The sequence below is a fragment of the Silurus meridionalis genome, chromosome 28 (genome assembly GCF_014805685.1).
Source record: "Silurus meridionalis isolate SWU-2019-XX chromosome 28, ASM1480568v1, whole genome shotgun sequence".
NCBI lineage: Eukaryota > Metazoa > Chordata > Actinopteri > Siluriformes > Siluridae > Silurus > Silurus meridionalis.
In genome coordinates, this window is record NC_060911.1 from 2,505,001 (window position 1) to 2,517,500 (window position 12,500).

Consider the following 12,500-nt stretch of genomic DNA (forward strand, 5'->3'; position numbering starts at 1 on the left):
TCTATCTCTATCTGTCTGTCTATCTATCTATTTCTATCTATGATATCAGTATTATATATTATTCTAATATTATTATATATTAAACACAGACGCTAAACTTCAAAAGTATTGGCACCCCACAGTGAAAATGAGCAGTCTGTGAAAGTCATTCCAAACAATAATAAATCACACGATTCTGTACATTTTTATTTGAACTCTTCCTTATTCCATGTTACCTTTACTTCCTAAAATAACACTTTTTGGGAAGTAACTGGCAACCCTGTGCAATCAGATGTACTCAGAGATTGCAAAAAAATATAAAAATTATATACACACACACACACGCAGGTTTTATATCTCTGTTATTTATCACAAAACCTTAAAGTTGATCTCAGGCGACATTCTCTTCTCTTTATCCCGACAGCGTGGGAGAAAAGAACAGAGCAATTTCACTCGTTTATCTGCCAGCCGTTCTCTCTCTCTTTTTTTTCCCACCTCAATCAGGCACTTGTGTTTGTTTGATGTTTAGCTGATGGCACCTGCGATTAGCATTTTCAGGAGAGAAAAAAAAACCATCAACACTGGCGGCCTTATCGGCAGAGCGCTGATCAAAAATAAACAAAGGAGCAAAGAAAGAAATCTCAGTAATGAAGATAACATCAGAGCACGACGTCATTTCTTTAAAGAATTCACACGTAGCGCAGAGAAAGCGACAGATTATTTCAGAAGAATAGCTCACGTGTCTCGACTGTGGAGAAAAAAATAATAACCTAGCTATTTTTAACATCTGTAAACATCTGTCTTCTCCACACTGTAGATTAGACTTGCGGTCTTCATCCACACTGTAGATTAGATTTTCTACACTTTTCTGGCCACAAGCTTCAGGATCTTGAATTGTTGGAACCTGATTGATGGTCACATTTTTAAGCACGTAGGAACATCTGGAGCTTTTTGGAGAAAATAAAGGAGAAAGAAGCGAAACACTGAAGGAATCCTGTTTTTAAGGAGTTTTTTGGAAGCAGTCGGGTGAAAACAGAGGCTGATGAGGATTCGTGAAGACTCTTTGGGTAAGTGAGAAGCTGGAAAAAAAAAATATATCTTGATCTTTATTCATCTCATTTTGTAAAACTTGACCACGTCCCAGGAAGCAGTGACACACTTGAGCTGTCCGCCCTCTTCCACATACATGAGCTCGTAGCCTGTGATTGGCTGCTGATGCTCCGACAGACGAAGAATACAAATTAGACAAATCAAACAAACTTTAGTCAAAAAAAAAAAAAAAAAGGTATAGAACAAAAAAAGACCACTCACACTTTTATTCGGTGCTGCCGCAGAACCAGAGCCAGTTACACAATCTACAAAGAAAAATCTTTTATACCCCCCCAAAGATCCATCGAAGACGAGTATTAAAATGGTCATTGTGTTTGGCAGCAGCGTTCACAGCAGCAGATATGATCGTTGTCGAAACCAGAACAAACCAGGAACATTACTGAAATCCTTTGCTGTAGACGGACAGTTAAAAGGAAAATAAAATTTCTTGTTTACTGTAGTGTGCGCCTTCGAACAGGTTCGGAAAAAAACATCGGACACCGCGAGTGATCGGACAAAAACCCTGTAAACTTTGAGGTCACACTAAATTCTCGGGGTGTAATACTAATGATGTCCACTAGAGGGAGACAAATTGTTACTTGTTACTAGTTACACCGTTCCTTCACAAACTTTCCTTCCATTCCACACACACACACACACACACACACACACACACACACACACACTATGTACTTCGCTTCCTTTGTTTGATCAGAAACAGGTTTTCGGGGTCTCTTGCTGCTTTTCTCGCCCTTTTCTTCTCAGTGCGTTTCTTCTTCTTGCTCTTTTCCGAGCCGAACAGCCCCCCGGGGTTTTTCCGGCCTCTGCCTGGCGTGTGAATGAGCGCTCCGTTGTTTCTGGGACTTTTCTGGAAGCCTCGGGGGAAGTCCTGTTCCTCGTTGGTAGCGTTCGGGTTCTTGTTTTTTTTCTTTTTCTTGCCATCGAAACGGGCCGCGGTGGCGCTGTAAGGGCAGTTCGACATGGGGGTGGTGTTGGTGTTCTTCTTTCTGTTCGGACCGGGCGTGTCCTGCCGCCAGTGCAGGTGTGTGTTGTGTTTGGGCGTGGTCTGAGGGGGGTGTTTCGGCGTGTGGGCGATGCGTCTCTTCGGGGTGTGTGTGTGGGGCGTGCGAGGGAGCGGCGCTGAGGGGAAATGAGTGTTTTTCCATTTCTTCCTGGGAGGCTGCGGAGTCGGAGCGGCTTCGGCCCGATCGAGGAGTCCGGCTTCTTGTAGCTCTGCAACGCACAGACACACACAATTACACACACACGTGACTTTGTATTGTATTTTAGCCGTCAATCACACGTCACGTCGCCGACCTTTGGCCCGGAGGTGAGCTCGATGTTCTCGACGCTTGATGTCGTAATGTGTGTCGTACGAGGAGGAGAAAGGCAGCGTAGGATAGGTTCCGTTAAACATCCTCCTCTCTGTGCACTCCTACACACACACACACACACACACACACACACGCACACACGCACACACGCACACACACACACTATAAATATAAAAGTCTGTTTCATTTATAATGTTCTTACTTCCATAATTTAACTGATTTATATATACATAAAACGTGTGTGTGTGTGTGTGTGTGTGTGTGTGTGTGTGTGTGTGAGCCTCACGTGGCCGAAGTGTCCCATCCGAGAGCAGTTGTAGCAGTACGCAGTAGATCTGTGAGCCTCAGGATGGAGGGATTGGACCGGAGGACCCTCTGTCGTCTGGAGGAGAAATAAAAGTGTGTATTTAAATATTTAAATAATGACAGAGAGGAGAGAGAAAAGGGAGGGGAGAGAGATCAAAGGAAGAGAGAAGGAGAGAGGAAAGAGTGAAGAGAGAAGTTAGAATAAGGAAAGGGGATAAGGAAAAGAGAGAAAGATAGAGAAAAGGAGGAGACAGAAAAGGATAAAGAAGAGAGAAGAGTGAGAAAATATGAAGGAGAGAGGACAGAGACAAGTTAGAATAAGGAGGAGAGGAAATAGAGAAAGATAGAAAAAAAAGAGTGAGGCAAAAAATGGAGGAGAGAGGAGAGAGACGGAAGAATAAGAAGAGAGTGGGAGAGAGACAAAGTAGAATAAAGAGGATGGGAGGGAAAGAACGAAAGAGAGAAGAGTACGAGAAAAAAAAAAGAGTGAAGAGAGCACACGCATACGCTGCCTCTAGTGGAGCAAACAAGTATGTTTTATGTGAGCATCTTTGTGTGCACGTGTGCGTGTGCATGTGTGTGTGGTCGTGTGTGTGTGTGTGTGTGTGTGTGGTTGCGGTCGTATTTTCATCCTGCCTTCATTCTATTACACAAACACACACACCTTCGTTTATTCACTTCCCAGACCTTCGCCACTGTGAATAACACAGATTGCTTATAACCTCTCCTCTCTCCCCCTCCTCCATCTCTCTCCCCCTCCTCCATCTCTCTCCCCTCTCCCTCCTCTCTCTCCCCTCTCCCTCCCTCTCGTACCCATTCCATTTCTTCTTTTCCATTAAGCAGATTGGAGCGAGTGATTATGGAGCCTATCAATGAAGCTCGGTAATATGCTCCTGATAACACCGCCTTCCTTCAGAGAAAGTTGCTCCGTGTGTGTGTGTGTGTGTGTGTGTGTGTGTGTGTGTGTGTGTGTGTGTGTGAGTGTGTGTGTGTGTGTGTGTGTGTGTGTCCCCATCTGGTCCCAGGAAGCCCAAAGGCGTTTCACGCTCCATCGCCCTCCGTAAATACGCTCCGATAAAGAGAGTAAGCCGACTGCCGTGTGTCTGCTGTGCGTGTGTGTGTGTGTGTGTGTGTGTGTGTGTGTGTGTGTGATGGTTAAAAAGCGAATGCACGTGCGATTCCATCTTTTTCTTTTTTAAACGTTCTCTGTCTCGTCCCTGCATTTTCTCGCTCTCGTTCTTTCTTTTCTTCTATTCTTTCTTTCTACAAGGTGAAGGGACGAATCCTGATGCTGCTGGTTATCGTCTCACCTCAGCTCGTCTCCGTCGCCTCTATGAGCATCACAAACACCAGACAGATCACAGAGCTGCTCTAAGCAAACACGTCCACCCTCACCCATCCACCCTCACCCTTACCTCACCCTCTTCTCACCCTCACCTGTCCACCCTCACATTTACCCATCCACCTCACCCTAACCTCACCTCACTCATCCACCTCTTCTCACCCTCACCCGTTCACCCTCACCCATCCACCCTCACCTCACCCTCACTCATGCACCTCACCCTAACCTCACCTCACCCGTCCACCCTCACATTTACCCATCCACCTCACCCTAACCTCACCCTCACTCATCCACCCTCTTCTCACCCTTACCCATCCACCCTCACCTTCACCCGTCCACCCTCACCTCACCCACCCACACCCATCCACCCTCACGTTACCTTCACCTGTCCACCTCACCTTCACCCGTCCACCTCACCCTTACCTCACCTTCACCCATCCACCCTCACCTCACCCGTCCACCTCACTCTCACCTCAACCACCCACCCTCACCTCACCTCAACCACCCACACCCATCCACCCTCCGTTACCTTCACCTGTCCACCCTCACCTTCACCCGTCCACCCTCACCTTCACCCGTCCTCCCTTACCTTCACTTGTCCACCCTCATCCTTACCTCACCCGTCCACCCTCACCTCACCCGTCCACCCTCACCCCACCCATCCACCTCACCTCACCCGTCCACCCTCACGTTACCTTCACCTGTCCACCCTCACCTTCACCGTCCACCCTCACCTTCACCCGTCCACCGTCGCCTTACCTCACCCGTCCACCCTCACCCATCCACCCTCACCTCAACCTCACCTCAACCACCCACACCCATCCACCTTCACGTTACCTTCACCTGTCCACCCTCACCTTCACCCGTCCACCGTCGCCTTACCTCACCTTCATCCGTCCACCCTCACCCCACCCATCCACCTCACCTTATCTTCACCCGTCCACCCTCACCTTACCTTCACCCGTCCACCCTCACCTTCACCCCTCTACCCTCACCTCACCTATCCACCCTCACCTTACCTTCACCCGTCCACCCTTACCTCACCTTTACCCAACCACCCTCACCCTTACCTCACTTTCACCCGTACCACATCCACACCAGTCCACCCACACCCTCACCCCACCCTCACCTTCACAAAGGTAGACGGTGAGAGGAGGAGGATGGGAGAAGAAAGACAGGATAGAGAAAAGGATAAGGACCTCCACCATATCCTTCTTTCTCCTCCCTTCATTCTCCCTCTCTGCTCTCACTAACTTCACCTTTACTATTTTCTCCCTCATCCCTCTCTCTCCTCCCTTTTTTTCTCTCTCTCCTCTTTTTTCTCGGAGGAGAGTAAGAGAAATATAGATTTTAACCCTAACCCTAGATTTTAAACATGTCTTTGTTTTTTTTTTTCCCACAAATGTCCATCCATAGGGCTGAGACACGTGAAAAAAAGCTAACGTGAGCATGTTGCTCCGGTTTTCTTTCTTTTTCTTGCTATACTTCGGTTTTCGGTTGCTATAAGACATCTTGGCTTGCTCCCTCATCTCTCATGCAAATTGGCCTGTGGGACAGGCACACACACACACACACACACACTCCTCCCCCTTCTCTTGACCTTGAGCTCCCGTTACTGCGCTTGGCCTCAAAGGTGGAGAAAGAGAGCGAGGGAACAAAAAGCCCCCCGCCTGCACACACACACACACACACACACACACACACATACTCACACACTAAGAGCGTCCGGTGCTCTGTGCATAAAGCTCTGTAGCCCTATTAATTACCTCTCTTTTGTGTGCCCCTATCGGTCTGATCTAAACGGATTAGCGGGCCAGAGGGTGGTCTCTGATACGCTTGTGCTTGGCGGCCGAAAGTCAGCGGTTCACAGGACACACACACACACACACACACACACACACACACACACACACACACACAAAGCCCATTTGTATGCAGTGATGAGACTCATAAACGTGTGTGATACGCTGAAATTAATACGTCGCGACACTTGAAGGGATGGAGAATCTTTTCACGTCCTTTCACCTGCGTTAACAAGCACTCAGGGAGAAGTGCCATTTCAATGGAACAGAGCCTCAACACACACACGCGCACACACACGCACACACACACACACAGCTTACAGAAATGTTTTCACCATGTCTAGGTTTTTACAATCTATTAGCTAGCTGGATTCCTAGCTAGCTTAGACGCCACGTGTCGATGTTTTCCTGCCACCTAGCAACCACGTCACACTACGTGAGCGCTGTACAATCCTCTACACCAGTCACCGTTATGATCGGAATTTCATCGGCCAAAAAAGAATTTGGTGAAATATGTACGTACACACACACACACACACACACACACACACACACACACACACATATAGACACAGATACACACACGTGGAAAGCGTGTACAGACACACACACTTGGAAAGAGACATGTACACACAACACACACACAGAGAAAGCGTGTATACACACGGAGAAAGCGTGTATACACACACACTTGAAGCGACATGTACACACAAAGACACACACACACACACACACACACACACACACACACACATATATATAGACACAGATACACACACGTGGAGAGAAACGTGTACAGACACACACACTTGGAAAGAGACATGTACACAAACACACACACACACAGAGAAACGTGTATACACACACGGAGAGAAACGTGTATACACACACACTTGGAAAGCGACATGTACACACAAAGACACACACACACACACACACACACACACACACACACACACACACACACACACTTGGAGAGAAACGTGTACACACACAGAATAAACATTGTGTGTTTGGAGGATTAGAGGCAGGTCACAGGAGATTTTTGCATACGTTACAGAAAGACGGTGTGTGTGTGTGTGTGTGTGTGTGTGTGTGTGTGTGTGTGTGTGTGTGTTTCGAAAGTTGCCAATTTGAGGAATTCCATCCAACCCGACAACACACAGTGGGTAGAAAGGGAGAGAGAGAATAAGGAGGAGTGGATGAGAAAAGAGAGAGAGAGAGAGAGAGAGAGAGAGAGAGAGAGAGAGAGATGAACGAGTGTGTATGTAACAGAGTCGATGTGCAGGTATTAGACAGTCTGATGAGGAAGTGTTCAGAATTCCAGTCTGCTACAATTAGCGAGCTACACTTAATTACAAACATCATTTGCATGTAAACACACCGAATGCCACGTGCCACACAATCCCCCCCCCAACACACACACACAAACACACACACACTCTTAATGGTGGCCACGCATGGGTGATTGTCAAAGGATTAATTCGGCAGTGATGTGGAATGTGAATTGGGCATTTCGAAAAATGCTGACATCACTTCCTGCAGGGGGCGCTCTCACACTGTGGTTCAGGCACCAGGGTTTCACATTCATGTATCTAATAAAACTGCGACTGCTCAGCACCATGAGCGCTTTCACGCGATGCGATACGAATCGGGGCGAGGTGTTACTATAGAAACGATAACGTGAGCTGAAAGAAATGTAGCTGCACTTGACTTAATCAACCAATCAGATTACACGAGAAAAGTGAAAGAGAAAGTAAGAGAGGGAGAGAGCAAGAAGGAAAGAGTAGGAGTGAAAAATGAGAGCGAGCGAGAGAGAGAGTGGGAGAAAGAGGAAGAGAGCAAATAGACTAAACAGCTTTATCTATGAGAGGTTCTCAGACTTCTGACAAGACATCCTGCTGAGATGCTCGCCCTGGGCCAACAATCAATACACACACACACACACACACACACACACACACACACACACACACACACGTCTTACCATCCTTGTCAGAACCTTCCACCTACAACTTATTAACTTGTGCAAATAATTATTGCTACTCAACACCTCTGTCTTTCCTCGTGAGGACCAGCCTGATGTCCCCCATCACATCCTTGTGAAGACATTTCAATATGTCTATCAATATTCTTAAAAACTAAATATCCAATTCTCATGCATCAATACAGGAGGGTTTGCAGCATCAAAACTTCATCTGTAGTAGAATTCATTATTTATATTATAAATAATCATATATTTAAAAATACATTTGAAACTAAATTACATTTTTGTAATGATCACACTGTATGAGGTACCACACTTTGAGGAACCCCCACTGTTACATGACCAGAAATATGTGTGTACATATTTTCACACACACACACACACACACACACACACACACACACACACACACACACACACACACACACACACACACACACACACACACACACACATTTCTCCACTGATTCAACACACAAGATACGAAGCAAGCAATGCTGTAATTCCTCTTTCGAGGCAACAGATGGCGCTGTGAGTTTAGTGCTGTGTCCTTTCTGTCCTCAGCTGGTCTCCTCACCCTGTCCTCAGCATAATTCACCAAGAAACATGCAGTTTTCCCATCTTCTTCCAAACCTTTTAACACTAAAGTTGGATTCCAACACCATGAACAATCAGCAGTGAGTTTTAGGTTTCAGATTGGTTTAAACCCTACTTATAATAGTAGCTAATTATTAACACTGCTGTATTTTATATATATATATATATATATATATATATATATATATATATATATATATATATATATATATATATATATATATAAAGAATAATAAAAAAAATAATCAGATCACATTAAATCATAGTTTTTCCTCAGAATTAATTATTAATTAATATATAAATATGCCATGTTTAAATATATTTAGTTAAATTATAATATATAATATATTTGTTATATATATCATATATTATATTAAATATATTTATATATATATATATATATATATATATATATATATATATATATATATATTTTTTACAATTAAGTTACTTGTAACTTGTTTTTTTCTTTTTTAATTCATTGTTTTTGTTTTGGTTGACATGTTTTGTTGGGTGAAGTCTTACGGTCACAATAAATCACATAGTTTGTCATGTTAAAATGGGGTTTCGAAATTATTTATTATTATTATTATACTGATTATTATTATAACCAACTACGAATAATATACAATATATTTCCAAGCGTGATCGTTTCTTTCCCCCAAATAATCTTTTAAAATACTGATCTTTGAATTTCCTTCTTTAAAATAATATAGAGAAGTTCAAGCATGTTGATGTTAAAAATAATAAATACTTTTTTGCTAAGGTAAAAAAAGGTCTCAAGGTTTCTATCAAAATAATGGATTTTTCCTAAAATGCTAAATTGAATTATCTGCATTTGCAGCTGTCTTTTTTTTATTTAAATATTGCAATAAGATGTACAAATACTGTTTTAAATGTTAAAGTGATCATTAATCATGGGGGGAAAAAACACACTGTGATATCAGATCTCATATTTAAACAACCAGCTTTCTCTTTTTTTCTCTCTCCTGGGCTTTGTGGCGGAGCCAGTCGAGTTTTGAGGTTGTTTGTTAGCGAACACAGGTGCAGACCACACACACACACACACACACACACACGATAAATAGACCCAGTAGCAAGGACTGCTCTGACAGAATGCCTTTTCACACCTGAGTGGGCCGAGCGCAGGGCGACAGGCCACAGCTCCCCAATGTGTCACACACACACACACACACTCAGTCTCACTCACACACACACACACACACACACACACACACGTACCTGCACTGTATTTAACTCTGAGCCCTCGAGTCTCAGATAGTTTAAAGGCCTTAAACACCGTATGTTGAGGGTTGGTCCATTTAACTGCATTTATACATACGAGCACACACACACACACACACACACACACACACACACACTCTTGCAGGGCAGGACCCAGAGGATCCCAGCAGATGGGTGCAGCCCAGCAGAACCGAACAGGTCCATATGAAACCATCATCCACTATTACACTCTATTACAAAGTGACTCTGAGCCCATTATATATCATTACAGCTGAGAGGCAAGCGGAATCATAAAGAGAAACACACACACACACACACACACACACACACACACACACACACACACACACACACACACACACACACACACACACACACGCACTCAAAGTGTAATGACTCAAAAATTAGATACATGAAGGTCAAAGAATTAGATTTTCTTTTTAATGAAAATACAAAAAGTTCAGAACTTCTGAAATTGATCGGGGGGGGGGGGGATTTTAGTTTAATAATAAAAATATGGAAATTATAAAAATATATATATATAATTTTCTTGATAAAAGAAAATCATAAAAAAGTGCTTTGCAGCTCATAAAAAATGACCAATATATCTGAAAGTGTACTTTAGCAAAAAACCTCCTTTGCCTCACATATTCAACGAATAGTAAATAAAATTGCATGTGAATTCGTCGTTTTAATGCGAAAAAAGTAAAAAGAAAAATGTTTACAGTGAAAACTTAAAATTCGGATCCACCTTTCACATGCACCTAGTTTACTGTTAGTAGTTACTGTAAATGCATGATGATTAGTTTTAAGTATTGAGGTGAAGTTTTTTCTTATAAAATAAATAAATAAATAAATAAAATTCTACATATATAAAATTTGATGTTTTTAAATCCATATTTATTTGTTTATTTTACATCTGGTGTTTTCCTTAAAAGACACACTATCCATTTTACTTATCCTGCTATTCTGTACAATTAAAAATGTCATTAAAAAAGATTTAATAAAATCAATTCTAACTGAAAAAAATGAAAATATAAACAGATTGTGTGAATCTGGTGCTTTGTCTCTCTGTGCACGAGTGCTAACCGTATGGCCTTTTCATTAGACAGGCTACCTAATTAGACTGTGTGTGTGTGTGTGTGTGTGTGTGTGTGTGTGTGTGTGTGTGTGTGTGTGTGTGTGTTGGGTCGAGTGACTGCTCAGTGCTGTGCGATCCTGGCAGCCCATTTCATGCTTTATCACGTCTTTTAATTGACAAACAACCTGCTCTTTTCTCTTACACTGAGGTCTATATTCCAACACTCTGTGTGTGTGTGTGTGTGTGTGTGTGTGTGTGTGCAGATGTTCCAGCTTGCCCCTTGACGTTTGGCTGTGTGTGTGTGTGTGTGTGTGTGTGTGTGTGTGTGTGTGTGTGTGTGTATGCGTGAGACTGTCACATGCCTTCTCAGCCCTGTGAATCTTTGGGGAGCAAACGCTTTCTGAGTTTGCCAATTACCCACTTTACTCAATAAAACACACACACACACACACACACACAGAGTCTTGTTGAGATAGTTTTGACACTTTGAGCACCTTTGCCTGGTCCCCATGAATTTATTTATATATATTTTGTGTGTGTGTGTGTGTGTGTGTGTGTGTGTGTGTGTGTGTGTGTGTGTGCACGCGTGCGCTTTTGTGTTTTCAGCACTTGTGAGGACTAAACATTCCCACAACAACATATTTGCAAAAAAAATATTTTTAAACAATTTGAAAAAAATAGCATATTTCAACAAACAAGTAAATAAATTAGTAAATTAATATATTTAAATTAACACTATTATGAGGTTGTAACTTCACAGGATTTTTTAAAAAGAGAAAATTATGTTTTATTAAATTAAATTATATTATAATATTCTCTTTACAAAATCCTGCGAAGTTGGAATATTATATTAAAATACATTAGTATAACTGTCAATTTCAATTCAATTCGATTTATAATACAATATAATCAAATTTTCTATTTTAATTTATAAATTATTTTGACACCTCTAAATAATTTAATAATCAATTTTCAATAGATTTAATAATTTTTTAAAATCATAAACAGCAAGAGGGTGGGAGAGGGTTGTGGGTCTGCTCTCTGTGTGTGTGTGTGTGTGTGTGTGTGTGTGTGTGTGTGTGTGTGTGTGTGTGTGACAGAGAGAGAGATTTCTTACCGTGAGGTGGTACTGCCTCCAGATGTCAGGGCAGGCCTGTATGGAGGGAGGATGAAAGAAAGGATGAGAGAGAGAGAGAGAGAGAGAGAGAGAAAGTAAAAGTGAAAAAGTATATATACAGTATTAGTGTAGAATACTGTAATATATTAATATAATAAATTGACTGAATAACACACCAGCAGGCTCTAATAACTAACTGTCACACGTGTTACAGAAGACAAGAGGCCACGTGTGTGTGTGTGTGTGTGTGTGTGTGTGTGTGTGTGTGTGTGTGTGTGTAACTATTTTTATTTAAGGAGTTTCAGTTCAAATGCATGCCTTATTTCTCACAATATATATTAATATAACTAATATATTAATGAATTTATTTCATTTAGCACATTTTCATGATTCAGTGCTGCTTTTTGAAAACTCAGTGTTCGTTGGATTTAGTATTAATGTGAATTGGAATTGATCGTCTGATCAATCGGTTATCGTTCAGTACGATCCAATCTCGATATCACTATCGTTAAAATGGCCCCCTACTCGGTACCTCAATACTCCATACAGTGTAGGGTTTTTTATTTGTATTTATTTTTTATTTTTTCAACAGAAAATCAGAGTATTTTTCGTTTGAATACG

At 42.2% G+C, this 12,500-nt stretch overlaps 2 protein-coding genes across 8 annotated transcripts in view; one reads left to right on the top strand and one right to left on the bottom strand.

The window, feature by feature from the left end:
• kdm4c (lysine (K)-specific demethylase 4C) overlaps window positions 1-12,500 on the top strand; it is a 26,346-nt gene that overhangs the window by 11,050 nt on the left and 2,796 nt on the right. The window contains exon 23 of one of the 2 annotated variants that reach the window (XM_046842887.1): window positions 7,065-7,107. The exons of the other annotated variant lie outside the window; for it this stretch is intronic. The gene's annotated coding sequence lies outside the window, so the exon portion shown is untranslated. Of the gene's footprint in view, window positions 1-7,064; window positions 7,108-12,500 lie in introns of those variants that run through there. 2 annotated transcript variants of the gene reach the window in all.
• Window positions 1,073-12,500, bottom strand: part of zcchc7 (zinc finger, CCHC domain containing 7) — a 50,246-nt gene continuing 38,818 nt past the window's right edge. For all 6 annotated transcript variants that reach the window (XM_046842896.1, XM_046842893.1, XM_046842895.1 and 3 more), the window contains exons 9-12: window positions 11,880-11,915; window positions 2,689-2,784; window positions 2,386-2,503; window positions 1,073-2,301 (exon numbers count right to left, since the gene is read on the bottom strand). In XM_046842896.1, the coding sequence (XP_046698852.1) occupies window positions 1,754-2,301; window positions 2,386-2,503; window positions 2,689-2,784; window positions 11,880-11,915 (798 nt within the window). In that variant the 3' untranslated portion in view covers window positions 1,073-1,753. The remainder of the gene's footprint in view (window positions 2,302-2,385; window positions 2,504-2,688; window positions 2,785-11,879; window positions 11,916-12,500) is intronic.